The sequence below is a fragment of the Misgurnus anguillicaudatus genome, chromosome 20 (assembly GCF_027580225.2).
Source record: "Misgurnus anguillicaudatus chromosome 20, ASM2758022v2, whole genome shotgun sequence".
Lineage (NCBI taxonomy): Eukaryota > Metazoa > Chordata > Actinopteri > Cypriniformes > Cobitidae > Misgurnus > Misgurnus anguillicaudatus.
In genome coordinates, this window is record NC_073356.2 from 12,926,852 (window position 1) to 12,948,419 (window position 21,568).

Here is a 21,568-nt window from a genome sequence, read left to right on the forward strand (position 1 = left end):
CTTTTATTGCAGCATACATATTGTTTTAAATTTAAAACCTTACAAACCTGTTAAAGTAAAATGTTTTTATTATCTTAAAGGTTCATTGTGTAAGTTTTATAAGGATCTCTTGACAGAAATGCAATATAATATACATAACTATATTATCAATGGTGCATAAAAACCTTACATAATGAACTGTATTGTTTTTATTACCTTAGAATGAGACGTTTTTATCTACATACACCGCGTGTCTCCTTATATGGAAGTCACGTTATGTTTCTACAGTAGCCCTAAACGGATAAACTGTTCTATAGATCGCATTTCGTCCCTACGTTGCCTTAGACGACATCATGTTTGTCCTGTGGTGGCTACCATATGCGTTTTGAAATTGAGGGGTGAGCTGTTGGTTGCAATTAGCAATCCCACCACTAGATGCCGCTAAAATGTACACACACCACCTTTAAAGGTCCAGTGTGAGTTTTTTTGTAGCATCTAGTAGTGATATTGCGGATTGCAACCAACCTCAATTTCGAAACGCAAAGAGAAGCTACGGTAGCCACCACAAGACAAACTTGCGTCGTCTGAGACAACGTATTGACAAAATGCACTCTATAGAGCAGTTTGTCTGTTTAGGGCTACTGTAGAAAAATTGCAGGGCAAAATGACGACTTCCACGTAAGGAGACCCGCAATGTATGGAGATAAAAACGTCTCATTCTAAGGTAATAAAAACAATACAGTTCATTATGTAAGGTCTTTATATACCACCGATTAATTTAGTTATGTATATTATATTGCATTTCTATCAAGAGATCCTTTTAAAAGAAATTTTTACACTGAATGAGATTTTAAGTATGGCTTATGCGTCCAAAACTTTTTGTGTACACAGCCTGAATACTACACATATTAGCATTTAAAAAGCCCCTTCACCCTCACCAGAGGGGGATGGTTTTCAAATATTTTTATTTATGAAAATAAATGATGATCCACAGGCTTATATTGATTATTCAGGATATTAAGCCATTTCTTGTAACTGTTAAAATAAAATATGTATAGAAATGTAGCCAGTCCTACTCGCACCAACCCTGAGCAAGATTGGAGCCGCTCTGGTCTGGCATGAGAGTCGGACACTCTAACAAGGAGGCTAAAGGTCATGAGCTCTAATGTTTGTCCCTGAGCACTTCTTGAGGTCTAAATTTCAAAAACTTAAAGGGCACATGACATGTCGTATTTTATTGTTTTATACTGTTGTCTGAGGTCTACTTATGACGTTCGCGTGATTTTTACATCCAAAAACATCAAAACCCATAAGTAATCGGCTGTTTTGTACCCTAGTTTTGAGAAATGCTCGGTTTTGTTGGGCGAGCCGCATTGACGACTTGGAAGTAAACGCCCACTGCTATGATTGGATAACAGTTTTTCATAGTCAAACTAGCTTTCAATACTATCTCATGTGTAATCAGAGTTTACTGTTAAGTGAGTGTCTTGCGAGTATTTTGTTAATGTGAGCGTCTATTTTATCATAAACCCTTACGATGCGTGTACAACACACACACGTGTGTCATAAACCCTTTCCAGGCGTGTGCAACATGACACAACGAAAACATATTTTGGACTCACAAGCAACACACGACACTCTAAAAACATATTTGGACTCTCGGAAGAGAAGGAACCCTCACCCACTGATTGTATGAAAGTGTTTTATTCGCACAAGTTTGCTGCGCCATTCTGCTCGGATCCAATATTGATGTAACGCATTGCTTTTTAAAGTAGTCTCTCTGCAAATCCAGCGTCGACCTGTAGCTTGTTCATCAAATTTTTATTCAGTAAACATGAAGCAAATGTTATGCTTCCCTCAATGTCTCTCGATGAAAAACAACGGCACGCTTACGGTACTGTGGCTGTACTCTCTACTCTAATGCGCGGGGCCCAAATGCTCTAAGGCTCTGTCCCAAATGGCACACTTCATGTGGACTTTCGGTCTCGTGGCCTTAACAGAATGCGCATATCATACGATATCACAGCTCTTCGCCGACGCCCACACTGCAGCAGGCTTAGCGCACTTTACCAACCCAGAAGTCCTTGTGAAAGAGCAATTAGACCAATCAGACCTAGGAAGGGAGGAGTTCACACTGACGGCAACTTCTCTTCCTATTTCTGGGGTGACGCTCGAGTCTGTCCCAAATACGACTCCGGTGCGCCCTCTTGGACTCGCGTCAAGGGTCCCTAAGGTCTGCACTACATGATGTCATCAAAGTGTGAACTCTGAGAAGGTCCACAAGTCCGTAGGGTGCCATTTGGGACAGGCCCTAAGCAGGCAAGCAGAGAAAGGCGGGGTAACTTCGCTCCTTATGGCGACATAACGAGGCACAGTCCTGAACGGCTCATCTGAGCTGACTTTTTTCAAAGGCAGAGCAGAATGCACAGGGCTCAGTTTACACTTATCACCGTTTTTAACCAATTGGGGAACATAAACAGGCTGGGGGAACACATATTAATGTCAAAAAACCTTATAAAGTGAAATTTTCATGCCATGTACCCTTTAAAACAATTACAAAACCTGAAGTGTACATGCCAGAATGCCTTCCTCCTTTATGCTTTGCGCCAGACAACACTTGTTTATATCATAATATTTCATAGAAAAAATTCAATGCACAAAATACTCTCAATATAACAATAAATAGGCTATATATGCAGGTTTTCCCGCAGCACTTTGCAGTTCGGGCAGCCCGCCTAAGCTACCCTACCGCCTTAACCAGGTCGTTCAAAAAAATTAAAACATTTGCGGCACAAAAGGCAGTCAAAGTGCATCTCAGAGAAAAGGGCGGACGCACTTCACCGCAAGCGTGCACGCGCGCCGCACAGCCGAAATGGTCCGTCAACTGTCTGGAGGATAGCCAGTTGATAAAACGCGTGTCCGTGAGAACTGTAAGTGGACTTATGTTTTGGGTTTATTTAAGCCTGTTATTGTATTAGTCGATAGTGCTTGCAAATTTAAAGTAAGTTAGCTGGTGATTTTTGTTGTTTGAGCAACCTGCTAGCTAGGTTTCACGTGCCTGTTGATTGGATATAATTGTTGAGCGCTCTTGCTCACGTTATTTATGTGCATTATTTACATGCTACAGTTACACTCCTTTAAGATAATGTAATTAATAGTGGGAAATAATCAGTTTTTACAATCTTCGCTATCTATCATCGTTCGCCAGACGTTCTATAACATCTGCTTCAGTTTGTGTTAATTAACCCTTTAGTTTCACTTCTTCACGCAGCTATTTTCCTTAAAGGTATCTGTTAAAAACATTTAATTCATTAATAATCTAGTATGTGTTCATTTTCTGTCATGTTTCTTCAAAATTAAGTTTTATTTGAGTGTTTTAAATAAAAATATTTTCATCATGACGCGTAAGCCCTGCCCCTTTGATTGTTACGCCCCCGGCCACGCCCACCTGCCCAACCCTACCACCTTAACTAAAAACATTTCTGTGGGAAACCCTGATATGCATACTTAGACAAGACGTCAGACTAAGAAAATAAATTTTGTTTGTTTGATGACAGACTTTTGACCTCTTTTTTGCTTTCTTGTGTCATTCTGGGAGTTTCCTTTGATTCCAACGACCGTCTTATCCTCAATGGCAATATTTCTTGAATTTGTTTTGTGACGGTCTTGTAAAATACGATGATATGCTGTTTGAAATCCTTTTCATTTATTACTTGTCAGTTTCCGTGCTGAAATAGACTATTGGTGCTTAGCGACATTTGGAAAATCTGGGCATGGATTAAAAAAAGATCATCACATAACCTAGATGCACTGTCACCTATTGTCACAGGAGTGAAAGCGCTGCAAGTAATCCTGATTTTACTATTGTTTGCACTATTGCGTGGCAGTGTTTTTACTTAATTAAATTATTTTGGGTAATTTTTATGGCCGTTTGATGACCATTAATCATGGTGGGGGGATAAGGTGGGGATAGTCCCCCCCAGCAAAATGGACCCTGTTGGTATCGCTTACTAAACAAACACATACAAAACGACCACAAGTAATATTGTCAGAACACCAACAAATGCTCATTCATCACGTCCATCCCATCCCCGCGCACGGCTGCTGCTCGCGGGACCGTCTGAGTCGGAAAGCAGTTAGGTGGAAAGAGAATATTGATGGGGCGAGGCTCACACCTTGATGCAGATATGAAACGGATCTGTGGGATGAGTAAGGAAAGGCACCCTGCCGCGAGTGACTCATTTGGTCGGTCGTGGTAGACTAACTGTGAATCTAGAAGAAGAGATCAGCTGTTCAGAGATTTCAGAGGGGCCGTCTGTCCGCGAGTGCCGTTTCTGATCTGCTTCTCCTCTCGCCCCGTGCCTCCTTCCCTCCCACCTTCTCTCTCTTCTCATCGTCTGAAACCTCTCTCGCACCCTTTAAACAGTCACTCTCCACCCTCTGTTTTCACACCCGGCCTGTCCTTTTCTAATAATGTTCTCTTTCTCTCTCTCTCTCTCTTTTGCTCTGCAGGTGGAAGAATGGCCCTTTCATTTATTGCATTGATTCTCCTTTGGTCTTTCTCTCTCACCTCGGCGTCACGCAATACAACAGCAGGTAACACTGGAGTGATCTGTATGTGTGTGATCTGACATGAGCGTTTTAGGTTTCTTTGTATGTGTGTTGAATTTACTGTCTTGGGTTTTGACAGTGTGTTTATATTCTGGCTGTGTATAAGGCCGGTCAGCATCTGGAATTGAATTTTTCCTCACGTCGTCTCAGTCCGGCTCTAATTGCATCTTTCCTATCTTAAATTTTCTGCTTTGCCCGAGCCGAACGGCTAATGAAACCCAATATCAACACTATTAGATGTCTGACAGCTATAATAAGTACATAAATCCTCACGTATATTATTCCCTTATATATAATTGTCTCGTTCTATGGGCTGTTGAATGGCCTGAGATATATCTCTTGTCAGCGTCTACATATCTCCTCATCTATCTCGGCTGTGTACACAGTCAATGCAAAGTTTTGTGACTGACAGCCACATTTAAGTATCATTTAGTGTGTGAACAGAATACAGAAGTCATTCCTACCACCTGGCAGTTGTCAATAAGAAACCTGCGCCCTTTGTGAAATGCTGCCATCAAGGTGTATGTTGGACACAATGGGGCTGCTTGTAAGGAGCCTACTGAATCATAAAATGACAAATGGGACACCCTATGGGCTCGCTGACTTCACATCATGTGTGCCATTTGGTTTACAGGCTGCCTACAGTTTATCCCATTTGACCAAAGTAATACAACTGATTATTATTGATTTTGAACAGCTTGCACCCTCTTGATCGTAATGTTCGGGTTACTGCTACTAATTCAGGGCTGGCTGAAATCATTATAAAGGAAAAAACTGACTGCTGATCAAATTGGTGAGGGAGTTGAGATGTACATCACTGCCTTACAGGTAATAAACTCTCAGATAATGCAGTATGTTTGCCCAATGTTAAGAGGCGTGCACACCAAAACGTTTAAATGTGGCTGAAAACAGCAGACGGACGCCGACTGTAGGCGCTTGCCAGCTTTTTTTCAGCTGAGCGCTTTATTTATCATTTGTTGAACGATGCACCGGTTGGTTGTTGTCATATTTGTTCCACCCCTCCTCCACTGTGATTGGACGGCTGAGTGAGAAGTGACATTGACGAGCTGAGCTTTTCACCAAAGTTGATACATTTTCAACTCTTGGCGCTGAGCACGGAAACAAATACTAAGCTATATACTAAATACTAGCACGAGCAAAGCCCACCAGCTGCTGGCATTTTTTGAAAAGCGTGACGCTTTCATTGGCAACAATAGGCTTTATGCGCAGCTGCACTACTTCCTGAACTTCAGCCAGCTCCTTGTTTCCTGTCTGCCATTGTTGGACGGGCTGGTTGGTCCAGGTGTGCCTGACCTCAGTAGTCACAAACAGGCTGATTAGTTCAGGTGTGCCTGACCTCAGTAGTCACAACAACAATAATCAGACACACCTAAATTAATCAGTTTTTCCAATAATGGCAGACAGGAAACATGGAGCTTGCTGAAGTTCAGGAAGTAGTGCAGCTGGGCATAAAGCCTATTGAAAACATCCACCGGCGTAAACGTCTTGGTGTGCACGCCCCCTTAGTATTTGGTTCTGGGAATATTTTGGGAATCTAAAATGGTTACCTGGGCTTACACTAGTAGAGCTATAACGTATTATAGGGGTTATGCATCTTTTGTGTGAATCAGGTTGCATTGCTTCTGGTTTAGGTCTTTTGTATATACTTTGTTACATATAGAGCTGTTTTATTCAAGATATCTTTAGAGCAGGGGTCTCCAACCTTTTTGTGAGCAAGGGCTACCACAATAGATAAAACAATTTGGAGGGCTACTTTTTTTGATATAGTCTACTCATAACATTTATGCTTTACTTGTTGATTTTTTTACTTGTTGATATGTTTTATCACTGTTTAAAATGTTAAGATACATAAAAGAAGCCAAGCTATCCACTTGCGGATAACCGAAAATGGCTAAAATGACTCTTGTGACAGCAGTGGCAGTTCACCTGTCACTCAATCGGCCACACCCTTAATTATGCAGAACTTTAAAGCTTAATATAATTTAAACGGAAGAGTTACAAAAAAATTCACCCCATCACAGTTGTCATGTAGAGAAAATTAGCTATATAGACAAAATTACTTTTTGTAACAGGCTGTAAACACATTATTTTTTGCTGTAAATTTGGGCATTTTAACATGAGGGTCTATGGCAGTGCTTCTCAATTATTTTCTGTCACGCCCCCCATAGGAAGAAGTAAAAATTTCGCGCCCCCCAATTCTTCGCCGCGACTGTAAATAGTATAATTTGTCTATAAAATGACACATCTGCAAAACATTGTATCCTTATTAACATTAAAGAAAACACAAAAATAGAAATATCGATCAACTTACAACAAAGAATAACTTTATTAACATTGTTTTTTATTCTGTAACAAAAAAGACTTAAAATGCATCAATTTGCCTGAAAAAAAATCAATCCTTATTTAAAGTATAATATTTTTTGACCATTTGATACTGAAAAATTAAATTAAATATAATCAATAAATAATAATAAAAAATAAGCGGCTTATCAGCGTGATTGGGGTGTAATGTCTTTAAGTGACAGTGCAAAAAAAATCACTTCCTGAAAAAGTATTTTCCCCGGGGTCTTGCGCGCCCCCCCCTGGTGTCGCTTCGAGCCCCCCCTGGGGGTCCAGCCCCACTATTTGAGAAGCACTGGTCTATGGGGATTGCCAGTCGATGAATTGCAGTTTAAAGGCGCTCTAAGCGAATTGAAGCGTTTTAGACCATAAAACATTTTTTGTTACATACTGGAAACATCTCCTCACTATCTGCTTGCTGCCTGTCCGCTGATCAAACTGTAAAAAAACGCGATCTCTGTAGACAGCCCAGGCTTCACAAACGGCAATATCAACAAGTGGCCAAACCTAGCATCACATAACAAAACAAAGTATTCCAGCCAATAAACGACAAAAAGGATTTGGGGGTGGGGGTTGGACGCGTTCATGAAAGCACGGAAGGGAGGGGGAGGGGGAGGAGTTAGCTACGCTCCGTCTGTTTGAAAACATTTTCAAACGTCAACAATAACTAACGTCTCGCAGATTCGCTTAGAGAGCCTTTAAAGCAACACTAAAGAGTTTTTGCTCTTTGCTCCCCCTACAGGTTGCAAGCGGAATTGTCTATTACCACTGTCGTAAATAATTTAGCCTACTGTAGCAAAGCTGGCTCTGATTGGATTGTAGGTCTGCCGTAAAGCAAGTTTTTGTAGTTTTCACTCGAACTACAGGACCGCGACCCGACGGTTGGAAACTCCTTTAGTGCGGTTTTGGCCGATAGAGGGTTGCAAAGCGAATGTGAAAGTGCCGTTCACCCTGTTTCGAGTGGATGAACGACCGAAACTTTTTTGAAAACGTTATGTTAAGGGGAAAAAAACTCTTTAGTGTTGCTTTAAGTCACTTCCATATTGACTTCATCAGAGAGACCGGAAGGTTGCCCCTCGGTTATTATCTATGAATTAAAAAAACAGAGACAAAACCTTTTTGAATGTTTTCGTCTTTTTATCGTTGTGGGTTTGTGGTGAAAAGAACACCAAAAAACGCGACCTTATCAGAGAGGCTATTAAATGCGCTGGCTAATATATTAAAAGTTGTTTATTTTTCTTCTTCTTACTGACATTTAGATATTAATAAAGCAATATCGTTCTCGTAGTCCTTAGGGTTGTTGCGGTAACAGAATCTGACACCTCACTACTACAGCAAGGTCCTAATTGGTTAACGCGGTGCGGAAATCCGCAGAAGTTCAGATTTTTCAACTCGCACGTTTTCCGCGGCAACCCTCAATTTGCACGAAACGCGCCATCCGCGCCGTGCCTTCTGCATGTTCCGCGCCGCAGGATGCCTAATCGCGCCTTTGCATTGACTTGACATGTAAATCACTCGTGCTTGCCGCCTCTACCGTGTCTGGTGTGAACCCTACATTAGTGTTTGCTCTCTTTAACGAAACTAAATGATTTAATTACAAGAAAAAATCGAAATGACGGAAAACAGTGACGCGGTTGGCAAGTGATCTCACCGGTGAGAGGCTGAACCCCCAGTGTCACCGGTTATACCGACTAAGCCTAGTAGTCATGTGATATTGCTCTATATCAGCACGACTGTGATTAGGCCAGAACAGAAGCATGAGGCGCAAGCCGAGTACAGGAGACAATCACAGCCATGATAGAGCCATATAACACAAATATGAAAGCCATATTGCATTAATACAACAGTTCGACGACACAAGTGTGTAAAAAAATCAAAAACAACAACAGAGTGTCTTTAAAAGCCTCTTTTGTGCATAACTACTTCCTTCCGCCATGGATTCAAAGCACCAGGATAATGTTTTGAATGTCATAACTGATGTGGGAAGAGCTCCAGACTGAAACATGAGCGCTTATAACACTATACTGTATATCCATTAGGATACGTGATAACAAGAAGTTGGTTTATAGTCTGTGCAAATACTTAATGGCAATTGATGCACTATTAGCATGCAACCTCCTGTTAAAATGTCACGCTGTCACTTATAAATCTGAAGAGGGTGGTGTTGACAATCACCAATGATTTTTCGTTTATCATAGTACTTATTGCTTGTTTTTAGTGTCTGTGACATGAATAAACACACAATGTGTTTTAAAAGAGCATTTGAAAAAAAGCCTGTACCATAAAAAATAAAGGTGCTATGAAAGTTTTTTTCACAGCGATGTTCTTTCTTGACCGCTGTCACCCTGTTGGCTTGCTTACTGTAAGACTGCTGAGATTAGCTTAGTTTAGGGTTTTTGTACATTATTTTAATATTATGGTCCAGATACAGTCTTAAAGATGTCACTACTTCACTTTTTGCAGTATTTTGGAAAATCATAACCTTAGTACAGTTAATTAGTATTACTTATTTCATTACTCTTACACAGGGGCGTCATGCACCCTTTTTTTTAAGGGGGCACAGTGTGCACAGCTCACAGAAATTTGTGCATACACACACATCAAACAAAATAGCTTTCAGTCTTTTCCATGGCACTTACATTTCTAACAATCTGAGCGCCCCTGCCTTCATGCAAAAACCTTTTTTAAACGTTTTTTATTTACGTTTTGTTTAATGAATTTTTTAATGATGTCATTAATGCATTTTGCACAACAACTGCATTATCTTATGAAATTAATGTAATTTTAAATTCATAAACAACGAAAATGACATAAGCTATAGCCACGTGATTGATTTTAATGTTCAATAATGATTTTAAAAAATATTGACCGCATGTGAGATTCCGCGCCCGCGTGAACTCTGGCAAACTTTGGCGTTGTACCAAGAAGAATCTAGAAATCTCTACTTATATAACGTCAAGACGGTCACATTTTAAACCATACATTTTCTACACAGAGGAGGTTAACTGCACATTACAGTACTGGGGTTTGGAAATGTGAGCGTTTCTTACACGTTTTAATTCCTCAGATAGCAAAATGCAGCAGCAACAGCAAAGAGTTCGTGAGCGCACTCAGACGCTGATGACGTCTGTGAACTGCGCTGACTGCAGCGCCGCCAGAATAAAGTCATGTAACACGATCAAAACACTATCAAAACGGTGAAAATCTTATAATATTGTCCATATTAAACAGATCGAACAGAAAGTAACTAAAATTTGGCTCAAAAAATCGAGGGCATGACGCCTCTGCTCTTACATTACTACATTCAATATTACCAAGCATTCCATTCTTAATGTATTCAAACAATTATTAAACATTTCTGTGTTTCTGTTTTGTTTATTCCATATAAAGCTGCTTAATAACAATGCAAAATTGTGAAAAGTGATCATTGTCATAATTGACCAGACAGAACCGAGATGCAGGCTGGTGTGGACACAGATTTTATTCACAAAAAGCAGACAACAAAACCCAGAAGGGGGCAAAATGACATGAAACAGAATAAACTATGGATGTGCACATCGATGCTGCAGTATTGACAAGTTTCACAAAATAACTTCCAGAAAAATTTTCTTCTATAAATATATAAACATACAAATAATATTTATATTAATATTAATATTTATATATATTATATCAAATCAAAGAACAGACCCTATCTGCTTTCAAACAAATAAACAAACAAAACGAAAAAAGTTTAATTCTATCTTCATTTGTTCTCTTTTTATAACCTCAAATATGGGTAGGTTTGTTCAAAAATACTAAATTTTGAGCAAAAAGCTAAGATAATTCCATGGGAATTCCAGGCAAATGTTTTTTTCTTAATTGACAAGATAACTCATCAATGGCGGGGAAATAGTTAGTTCAACCCAGTAACTTAGTTTTGGTAAACCATTCTCTGCAAGCATGTGAAAAAATAGATCAATGAAATTTAGCTCCCCTTGTGATGTCAGAAGGTGATAATACTGCACCTTATTCTGCATTATCCAACCACGGCACTGCCATTTAGTGCAGAGATCAGCTCATTTGCATTTTAAAGGACACACCCAAAAACGGCTCATTTTTGCACACACCTGCAAAGTGACAATTTTAACATGTTATAATAAATTATCTATATGGTATTTTGAGCTAAAACTTCACATATGTACTCTGGGGACACCAAAGATTTATTTGACATCTTAAAAAAATCTTGTGAAATGTCTTCTTTAATGAAGAAATTCAATACCAAATCAAGAAGATTACAGATCTTCTAAAAAATATATATTTTTATAAGAATGTTAAGTGAAGCCCCCCTAAAAATTTCAAGTGCCCCCTCAGTCATGTCATTCTGCAGCTGGGCCTGCTTTGAGTTATTACTAAATACGCACTCTTTGGTACCAATATGACCTCTTTAGGTGCAAAGGTGTACTTTTTGAAAGTGACAGCTATTTTTGGCCTTTTTTTTACTGTGTATATATTGTTTTTATATTAAAATTCACACTCAGAACAGTTTGTTGGCATAATTAAGTGGCCAAGTCAACTTACTGTAGTTACTGCAGCAAAATGGCTGAAATTGCTTACAGAAGAGAAAGCATCTCACTGCAGCGTGTATGTGGCCTTATTGAATACACCGGCAACACAACAGCAGAATACATAACGCTCACGATAGGCTTGGCATTTCAAACACCTCTTCAACAATGAGCCAATAGCAATTGCCTATAGGAGAACCATTCTGCTCATGTTTTTCCATATAAACATACATACAGGATTACTCCAATACACACACATGCACACCACACACTCCTGCTGGTCTCTGCTTCCCTGGCTACCGCTTTTGATGATGACTGTAATTAACTACATAGACTGTAGGTGAAGCGGACTATAATAACAGGCTACAGCAACAGAGCTCTTTCTTTCTGACAGCAAATCTCAGGCACAACATTGAGCCCAAGGGAGAATCAGACATTTGAAGCCATAATGACTAAATGTAATGAAAAATGTAGCTCCAAAATGTTACATTTGGGTGCTGCTTGCTGCTGTTAAAGTTTTTTTTTTTGATGATAACTGGATGATAATATTTTTAGTCTTTTTAGGAAATAAAAATAAACGTATTGAGGCTTCACATGGGGTTTATCATGTCACTTTTGCTTTATTTAGCAGTTCAATGCTAGCACAGATTTTTCTAAAAGTAGAGGGCGCCCTCTAATGGTAAAAATGAGTATTGCGGCTTTGGAGCGACTTAAAGGGATAGTTCACCCAAAAATGAACATTCTGTCATCATTTACTCACTCTCATGTTGTTACAAACCTGTATACATTTCTTTATTTTGATGAATGCAAAGGAAGATATTTTGAGAAATATTTGTAACCAAGCCAATCAGAAGCACCATTGACTTCCATAATAAAAAAATACTATGAAAGTCAATAGGGCTTCTTTTCAGTTTAGTAAAAACATTCCTCAAAAAAAAAACATATCTTCATTGTGTCTAGAAGGATCAGACTGTATTTTAAAGCCACCAAACATAATTAACTATATCATTATTATTATTATATAATTAAAAAATATTAAAGTATCAGTTGCTCGTGTAAGATAAATGGTGTCCCATATGCATTTAACTCAGAAACTTTACACTGCTTTATACGTCTTTTCAGGCTGTGCCATTATTCGCCCCCCACGTGATGGAGGGATAAGATACAGGGGTCTGACCCAAGAGCAGGTATGGAGTATATGTTTGTGAGTTTTGTTGCATCTGCATGTGTGTTTGTATATAATAGCGGTTAAATAAGTGTGTGTTTGTTCTCCATGCAGATTCGTAGCGTGCAGGTGTTGCCTGTAGACTACGAAATCGAGTACATCTGCAGAGGGAACAGGGTGATCGTAGGGCCAAAGGTCAGAAAGTGTTTGCCCGATGGTACTTGGACTGATCTGACCCAGCACAGCAGATGCTGTAGGTTCTCTTTACTTTTCACTGATTTCTATTCATACACACAAATCTGAGCACAGTTTAAGAAACATGAGACATGACGTGGGTCTTGTGAACAGTAAGATGTGTGTGTTTTTCAGTACTGCCGTGCGCGAGGGTGTGGACGTCTCTGGAGAACGGGCGAGTGACCGTGCACCCTCCAGGCCCGGCAGTGGAGGGCACCATACTGCACTACTCGTGTCTGGAGGGTTTCATCCTGGTGGGCAGAAACAGCACGCAGTGCACTAAACTCGGCAAGTGGGACTCACCCAAACCTGTGTGCCACTGTGAGTATCAGCGTGTGTATTTTTCGTTTCACAGTGATAATTGTGTATAATTGTGTATAATATTATATATTCCCTTTTTTGCTGCTAATGTAGATGACAGACATTATACAGGTAAGAATGTTTTTGAAATCTTTATAATGTAAGACTAATGTTATACATTTTGTAGGAATTTAACAAAGCAATAAATGAAAAATCTGTGTCACATTACAAAAGCATTTACATTTTGCAACTAGAAAAATGATTGCAATTCAACAAAAATATTTTGCAATGTCAGAAAAAGTTTGAAACATGCAGTACTGTACTTGAAATCACTTTGTTGAGTATTAATAAATAACTCGTTAATATAAAATTAAAGGCCTGTCATGATTGCTACTTTTCATAAGTCGGTTATTTTGCCCCAGAAATAATGACGATAATTGATATTTTACAAACTGTATGAATTCATCATTCAACTGTGTGAAAATACAGCTCGAGGAATGCTTTTATTTGCCGGCCACTGTCTACTGTGTGTGTGTGTGTGTGTGTGTGTGTGTGTGTGTGTGTGTGTGTGCGCGCGCACATGTGGACCCTGTGCTGCGCGTGCCACTCTAGAGACAGACAGCAGACAGAAATGACAGAGGTGATTGGCTAAAATGTTAATGGCATTAATTTTATGCAAACAAACACATACTGTAAACATTATTGGAATTAATCGCCTCTCCAAAAATCACAGAGGTCATGGTCATTAATCGTGTGATAAGTCGATAAAGTAATTATCGCGACAGGCCTAAAATTAACATAAATTAATCATAAGGGTCATTCTTTATTTATTGAGATTTATACATTGTCCTAAGCTTTAAAGGACAAGTTCGGTATTTTACACTTAAAGCCCTGTTTTCAGATTGTTTATGATGAAATAGAACGGTTTTGACTGAATTTTCGACATATGATGCTGGCCCGAGAATTTTCGGGTGTTTCTTGTATTGCCTCCCACCTCTATAATGGCTGTATAGGTGCACAGGAACAATCCTTCCTAAAATGCATTAAACTTTAGTTTACAAAGACGTGAAACTCAGGAGTGGTCAGGGGTGTTCACTGATATGCTCACACAAAAATCGCTGAAAAATATGCATTCCAACAGGTTTTATCGTAGTTTTTGTCTAACTCCATTGGCTTGTATTAGATGTGCTGTGAGGTACGGTATTACTCCGCGCCGGGAACGTTGTTTTGTATTCTTGCAATTGGCAAAGGCGGATTATCGCCACCACATGGGCTGGAGTGTCTATTATTCAAGCTCTCAACGGAAGAATATACGGGTGTGAGACGTTTGGAAAAATAGGTCCACAAGTTTACAATGAATGCTAAAACACCTGTTGGAAAGCATCTTTTGCAGCGATTTTTGTGTGAGCATATCAGTGAACACCCCTGACCACTCGCTGAGTTTCACGTCTTTGTAAACGAATGTTTAATGCATTTTAGGAAGGATTGTTCCAGCGCACCTACAGTTGAAAGAAAAAGTATGTGAACCCTTTGGGCTTACTTGGATTTCTTCATAAATTGGTCATAAAATGCGTTCTGATCTTCATCTAAGTCACAACAATAGAGAAACACAGTCTGCTTAAACTAATACCGCACAAACATTATACGTTTTCATGTTTTTATTGAACACAACATGTAAACATTCATAGTGCAGGGTGGAAAAGCATGCGAAACCCTAGGCTAATGACTTCTCCAAGAGCTAATTGGAGCCAGGAGTCAGCCAACCTGGGGTCCAATCAATGTGATGAGATTGGATGTGTTGATTAAAGCTGCCCTGTCCAATAAAAAACACACACCAGTTTTGAGTTTGCTGTTCTGAAGAAGGATTGTCTGATGTGAACCATGCCTCGCACAAAAGAGCTCTCAGAAGACCTACGATCAAGAATTGTTGACTTACATAAAGCTGGAAAGGGCTACAAAAGTATATCTAAAGGCCTTTATGTCCATGTGTCCACGATAAGACAAATTGTCTACAAATGGAGAAAGTTCAGCACTGTTGCTACACTCCCTAGGCGTGGTCGTCCTGTAAAGATGACTGCAAGAGCACAGCGCAGAATGCTCAATGAGGTGAAGAAGAATCCTAGAGTGTCAGCTAAAGACTTACAGAAATCTCTGGCACATGCTAACATTTTTGTTGACATATCTACAATAAGTAAAAATTAAACAAGAATGGACTTCATGGGAGGACACCACGGAGGAAGCCACTGCTGTCCAAAAAAAACATTGCAGCACATTTGAAGTTTGCAAAAGAGCACCTGGATGTTCCACAGCACTACTTGCAAAACATTCTGTGGACAGATGAAACCAAAATTGAGTTGTTTGGAAAGAACACACAACGCTATGTATGGAGAACAAAAGGCACAGCACACCAACATCAAAACCTCATCCCAATTGTGAAATATGGTGGAGGGGGCATCATGGTTTGGGGCTGCTTTGCTGCCTCAGGCCCTGGACGGATTACTGTCATCGATGGAAAAATGAATTCCAAAGTTTATCAAGACATTTTGCAGGAAAACTGTCCGCCAACTGAAGCTTAACAGAGGATGGACGATGCAACAGGACAACGACCCAAAGCATAGAAGTAAATCAACAACAGAATGGCTTCAACAGAAGAAAATACGACTTCTGGAGTGGCCCAGTCAGAGTTCTGACCTCAACCCGATTGAGATGCTGTGGCATGACCTCAAGACAGCGATTCACACCAGACATCCCAAGAATATTGCTGAACTGAAACACTTTTGTAAAGAGGAATGGTCCAAAATTTCTCCTGACCGTTGTGCAGGTCTGATCTGCAACTATAGGAAACATTTGGTTGAGGTTATTGCTGCCAAAGGAGGGTCAACCAGTTATTAACTCCAAAGGTTCACATACTTTTCCCACCCTGCACATGTTGTGTTCAATAAAAAGATGAAAACGTATAATGTTTGTGCGGTATTAGTTTAAGCAGACTGTGTTTCTCTATTGTTGTGACTTAGATGAAGATCAGGACACATTTTAAGACCAATTTATGAAGAAATCCAAGTAAGCCCAAAGGTCATACTTTATCTTTCAACTGTATACACCCATTGTCATATTCTCGGGGCAGCCCCATATTTCGAAATTTCTGTCAAAACCGTTCTATTTCATCATAAACAACCTGAAAACAGGGCTTTAAGTGTAAAATAAAGAACTTGTCCTTTAATAAGCTTCCCATTGATGTGTGGTTTAGTGCAAAAAAAATCTAACTATTAAGAAAATCGGCTTTAAAGTTGTCCAAATGAAGTCATTAGCACTGCATCCACTCACAAAAAGAAAGTTTTTATATTAACTCTAAAAAAAAGATGGAGCTAAATAGCACTAAAAGTGGTTCACTGGCTCGAAATCATAGGGGAGCCATTTTTTGTGCTAAACAGCACCTGTGTAAAACCTGGAGGGCCAGGGGGCCACAGCAGGCCTCAGCAGATTTCCAAGGGGGCCTTAAGATGACTTAAAATTATTAAAAATTGGACAAAACAAGCATTAAAATAAGATAAAACAAGCAAAAATCAAGATATTATTGGGCTAACGCGTTAATGCAAATTCATTTTAACACCACTAATTGTATTAACGGGCCATTAATGCAACGCACAATTAGCTCATAAGATTTTTTTTTGCCATTTTAGAAGCGAGAATACAGCTGTCTAGTCATTCCAAGTTCTATTTAATTTTATATGGAAATAATTGAGTGAATGGGGGGGCCTTCAAATATTGTTGGGAAACTAGGGGGCCTTGAAGTGAAAAAGTTTGGGAACCACTGCTGTATGTGATGCAATCTTTTTACAAATTTAATGTTTTTTTTAGGTTTATTTTGATACCATATAAATGCTTCAAGTCCTTTCCAAATCTGTTTTTGTTACTCTCTAATACAAAAGATTATGGTTATCTAAAGTCGGCTGATCGCTGTGATTTTCAGGATTTTTTTGAAAAACAGGTTTAAAGAGAGGCAATGAAAATAAAAGCAAAATAGTCAAGTATTAGAAGTAAAAGTCACTTTACTGTGGTAAAAGACTTATTTTAGTCACTTTATACAGTACTGTGCAAAAGTCGCAGGCCACCATGCCAGAATTAGATTAGTTGTTTTTGCAATGTTATAATGATCATATATAATTGTTTCTCAGTCTCTTTAATAGAATTCATCCAGAAAATACAGGAAATGTGTATGTAGTTTTAAAAACTGTATAAAAATGTAAACAGATGTGTCAAGTTTTTAGGGTAAACTCCCCTTCCTTGAGCAACAGCAGGAAACCGCAGGATCTCTTAAACCTAAATAAAATTAAATCCTAATTTCAGATTTTAAAGAAATTAGTCTTTTTACTTCATTCTACTCAAAAACGCTCAAGATGTGTTTAGTGCCAAGATAGGTCACACTAAACACCGACAAAGCCTAAAGAACACATTTAGTCCTGAAAATTTAATTTACATTACGTTGTTTATCATGGGCATAGTGTCTGAACTGTATAGAAGTATAGAAGGCACAACTACCGGTATTTTACTTTGTAGCTTACATTTAGAGCACAGCGCCTCAATATCAGGGTGATAATAGCATGACTAGGGTACCTTCATCGCGACTCTTTCTCTTCAGTAACGTCTCTTTCAGTTCATCCTTCATCTCTGGATGTGAAATAGTGCAGTATAACATTGTTTAGGGCAGTGTATCTCAAACTGGGGGCTTTCTTTTAGAATGTTGTATGTGGTAAATCTTCTTTGGGGGGCCAAGAAGGGCTGCACCGTACACAAGGGGGGCCGCATGTCAAAAAATATTTGAGAACCACTGGTTTAGGGGACTGACATCACCAAGATTGATCAGATTGCCGCGATCATGTTTATCATTGAAATAAGCAGCTACTTGTTTAGACTCACTGTACTCAAGTGCTCTGCAATCTTGTGATAACTTTGTATAACAAACTTTGCGTGGCATAGTCTACACAGGACTGGTGGAAGGTGTGCACTGATACACCTTCAATCTAAATGTTATGTGGTTTATTTTGATAGGTGAACTGTCTGTGTTGTGTTAAGAGAGGAAAAGCAATGAGCGACTGTATTACACCTCCACTGGTCCGGGTGTGTTAAAGATGCTGTCTTTTCCGCTTGTCACTATAGATCACTTTGTTTTGCACTAAACAAGTGAAATTTTGATATTTTTAGAGATGAAAGACAAGAAGTTAATCGCCCTTTTCTGAAAATTATTTGCGGAGTTTGCCAGAAGTTACGTTTGTTTCAAAAAAGCTGTTTGTTTATGTTGTTAATGCTGAAACCGTCTGTAGGTGTTTGATGCTTATTCACACATGATCATATTATAAGGAGCCACCCATCGACCCAACGATGGAATCCAATGGTGTGGGTGAAAAAATCTCTCATGTTTTGTCCTTCCTTGGCACTTATAACAAAATAATATCTTGCATTCTTTGGCATCTTTAATATAAACATACAAAAATATTAGTTTATATTATATTATTTATATTAATTAAGTTTGCCTAATGCCTTTCCAATATTTTTGCGAAATGTTTGCAAGATTTTTCTCCTGCATTTCTGCATAAAATGTAAACTAGCAGAACAAAAGAAAGCAGCAGGTTCATTTATGGTAAGCAGGGCTTGCACAAAATCGTTCGCTGTTAATCATGCAAAAACAAATGCAATCTGACATCATGCTGATGCACATTAGGATAATCTCACAACAGTGACGCAGTATTCAGTGCCATGTTTCGCAGTTCATACATCAGCTATGCAACCTAAAAGCATGGTGAGAATTCAGACGTCTTGGGCTGCGATAATCAATAAAAGCTTTGCAAGATTGTGATGGTACTCATAAAGGCTTCGGATCTGAATGAAATATTTGCTCACTACTACTTAGTAAATACTGTTTTTAAAACTGTAAGTAAAAGTGTTAACATTACACTGTAAAACATGGTGCCGGTAACTTACTGTAGATTTATGTTATTTACTGGCAACAGTTTGTTGAAACTTAAATGAACATTAAACAAGTCTTTATCTTTACAGAATTAAACTATAAAATAACAGCCTCATGCAAAGCATTCTGGAAACTAGAAATCCTCATCAACCTTTTTCTGGGGTTTTGGTTCCCAGAATGCTTTGCATGATGCTGTTATTTTATAGTTTTATTCTGTAAAGATAAAGACTTGTTAATGTTTAATGTTTAACTTTAAACAAACTGTTGCCAGTAAATAACATACATTTAAATATACAGTAAGTTACCGGCAAACAGCTGCATACTACAGCAATTTTTTACAGTGTTATGTTAAAAATTTGGCATACATTTTTAACAGTGTATGCATAATTTTTTGTATCCATTAAATATATTATAGAATATTATCTATTTATCATAATGGTATGTTTAAAAATGTCCAGTGTGGGTTTTTAGCCTAAAATCAAATACTTCTCAATTTCTCCTCCCTCCCTGTGGTAGCAGTGTTCGGTCTGAAGTACCACGTTTTAAGGTTTCCAATGAAATGAAAGAGTTAAATGAAATGCTTCTTCCCTGTCAAAAGGGGGCAGTGTTGTGAATACATTAATGAATCAATCAGTACTTCAAATATTAACCACAAGGTGGCAGCATAAGGCATTTTAAAGTCAGCTATGCAAAAAAAATGATGTGTCAGATGATGGCAGTAGTATGCAATAAACCGCCTGACTTCCCTGTAAACTGATGTTGGCTTTAAAACTGCACTGATGAGAGTCCTTAGCACGCATATCTGATGTATGTTAAAACATAAATCACATTGCTTAGGTTCGCAATGCAACATCACATATGGATTCAACAGTTGACACCTGACATAACACGCATCCACATGACCTTGACCTTCATTGGAATAATATGTAGCTCATTCTCTGTGTTTTGGCATGTATGCGTGTGAAGCTGAGCGCAGATCAGCCCCCGGTGTTTGCTAAATTGATTAATGGAGGTGTCACCGTCTCAATATGGCAGTTGATGTCTGCGCACCAGCAGGGCTCAGAGAGAGGGGTGGTGATGGAGGGCCGACCAGCAGGAAATGAAAGAGGAGAGGAAGATGAAAATGAAGGAAGGGAAATGAGATGGAGAGAGAGTAGATGAGGAAAAGTAAATGAGAAAGGGAGGGTAGACAAAAGCATGGACTTTGGAAAAGAAAGGGAGGGAGTGTGGACTAGGTAGGTAGAGCAAAAGCAATTTAAGAGGGATGGAGAGAGTAGATGATTTATGCGCTACATCTACTTAGTAAATGGTGTTTTCTCAACACTTTTACCTGACTTGCATATCTGTGTGGACTGTGGGACGAAACCTACCAACCTGCCAGCTGTACACAAAAAGGCCTTCTAGATCAGCTAATGCTCAAACGGGGACCTTTGCTTTTAGGCAACTGATCCGCTGTGCCACTCCAAGGGACAGTGATGGACAGAAAGTGAGACAGGGAGGGACTGTTGGGGACAGTAAGTGACTTTTGGAGGGAAAGTGGGGGACAGCAAGTGATTGTGACAGTTTACTTCCTGTCTTCCACAGTCAGTCACTAGCTCCAGTTCCATTACCCCTTAAATTGCACAAATTGACATTGCGAATTGAAAATACGGCCAATGGAAACACGTCAATTTCGCAAAAACTCCCATATGTGGCACTTGCATGAGGTGGTTTTAAAGGCAAATTCGGAAAAGGTGTATTTCGCAAAACCGCAATGGAAACAGATGATTATTAATGTTGGGATAATACTCTTACGTCTCCTTCGGTTAAAAATAATGTCTAATGCGGTGGATGTCATATTAGTAAACCAACCAACATCAGTCGATGTTATGTTTGTAATGACTTATTGTGAGAACAAATCATTTAGTTGCAAATCACCGGTTAATGGAAACACGTTATTTCGCAATCGTTTTTTGTCATCATTTAGACAGTCCTTCCAGAAAAACGCGGAGTTTTTTTGTGATTGTTGCGGGCTAAAATCCTCGATTTTGCGGCACGTTTCTTAAAAAATGCGATGGAATATGCGGGATATTTATGCAATTTATGCGATGGAATTGCGGGAATTTGCGAAAATTGCGGAACTTGCAAAAACTGCGGAAAGTTGCAAAAGCTGCAATGATGTTCACGTCACATAATCACGTCACTTCATAATGTTCCAATGGCAATAGAGGACACGGCTGCGCTTTTGGGAAGTAAATGCAACATTTTTCAACTTTCTGCTAATATATATGTGACTTTTTGCTACGAAAATGCAGAGATTATGAAATTATGCAAGCCCCGCATATTTTGTGCGCGGAAATATGTAATTAATGCGGCGAAAGTGCGTCGTATTTGGAAAAAATACAGCAACGCAAAAATATGCGGACTTTG

At 39.1% G+C, this 21,568-nt stretch overlaps 1 protein-coding gene across 2 annotated transcripts in view; it reads left to right on the forward strand.

Annotated features, from left to right (window-relative positions):
- Window positions 1–21,568, forward strand: part of gabbr1b (gamma-aminobutyric acid (GABA) B receptor, 1b) — a 160,340-nt gene that overhangs the window by 44,059 nt on the left and 94,713 nt on the right. Inside the window, exons 2-6 of one of the 2 annotated variants that reach the window (XM_055219081.2) lie at window positions 4,492–4,575; window positions 12,618–12,682; window positions 12,775–12,913; window positions 13,030–13,215; window positions 13,309–13,326. In XM_055219081.2, the coding sequence (XP_055075056.1) occupies window positions 4,500–4,575; window positions 12,618–12,682; window positions 12,775–12,913; window positions 13,030–13,215; window positions 13,309–13,326 (484 nt within the window). In that variant the 5' untranslated portion in view covers window positions 4,492–4,499. The remainder of the gene's footprint in view (window positions 1–4,491; window positions 4,576–12,617; window positions 12,683–12,774; window positions 12,914–13,029; window positions 13,216–13,308; window positions 13,327–21,568) is intronic. The other variant, XM_055219082.2, reaches the window with a different exon arrangement.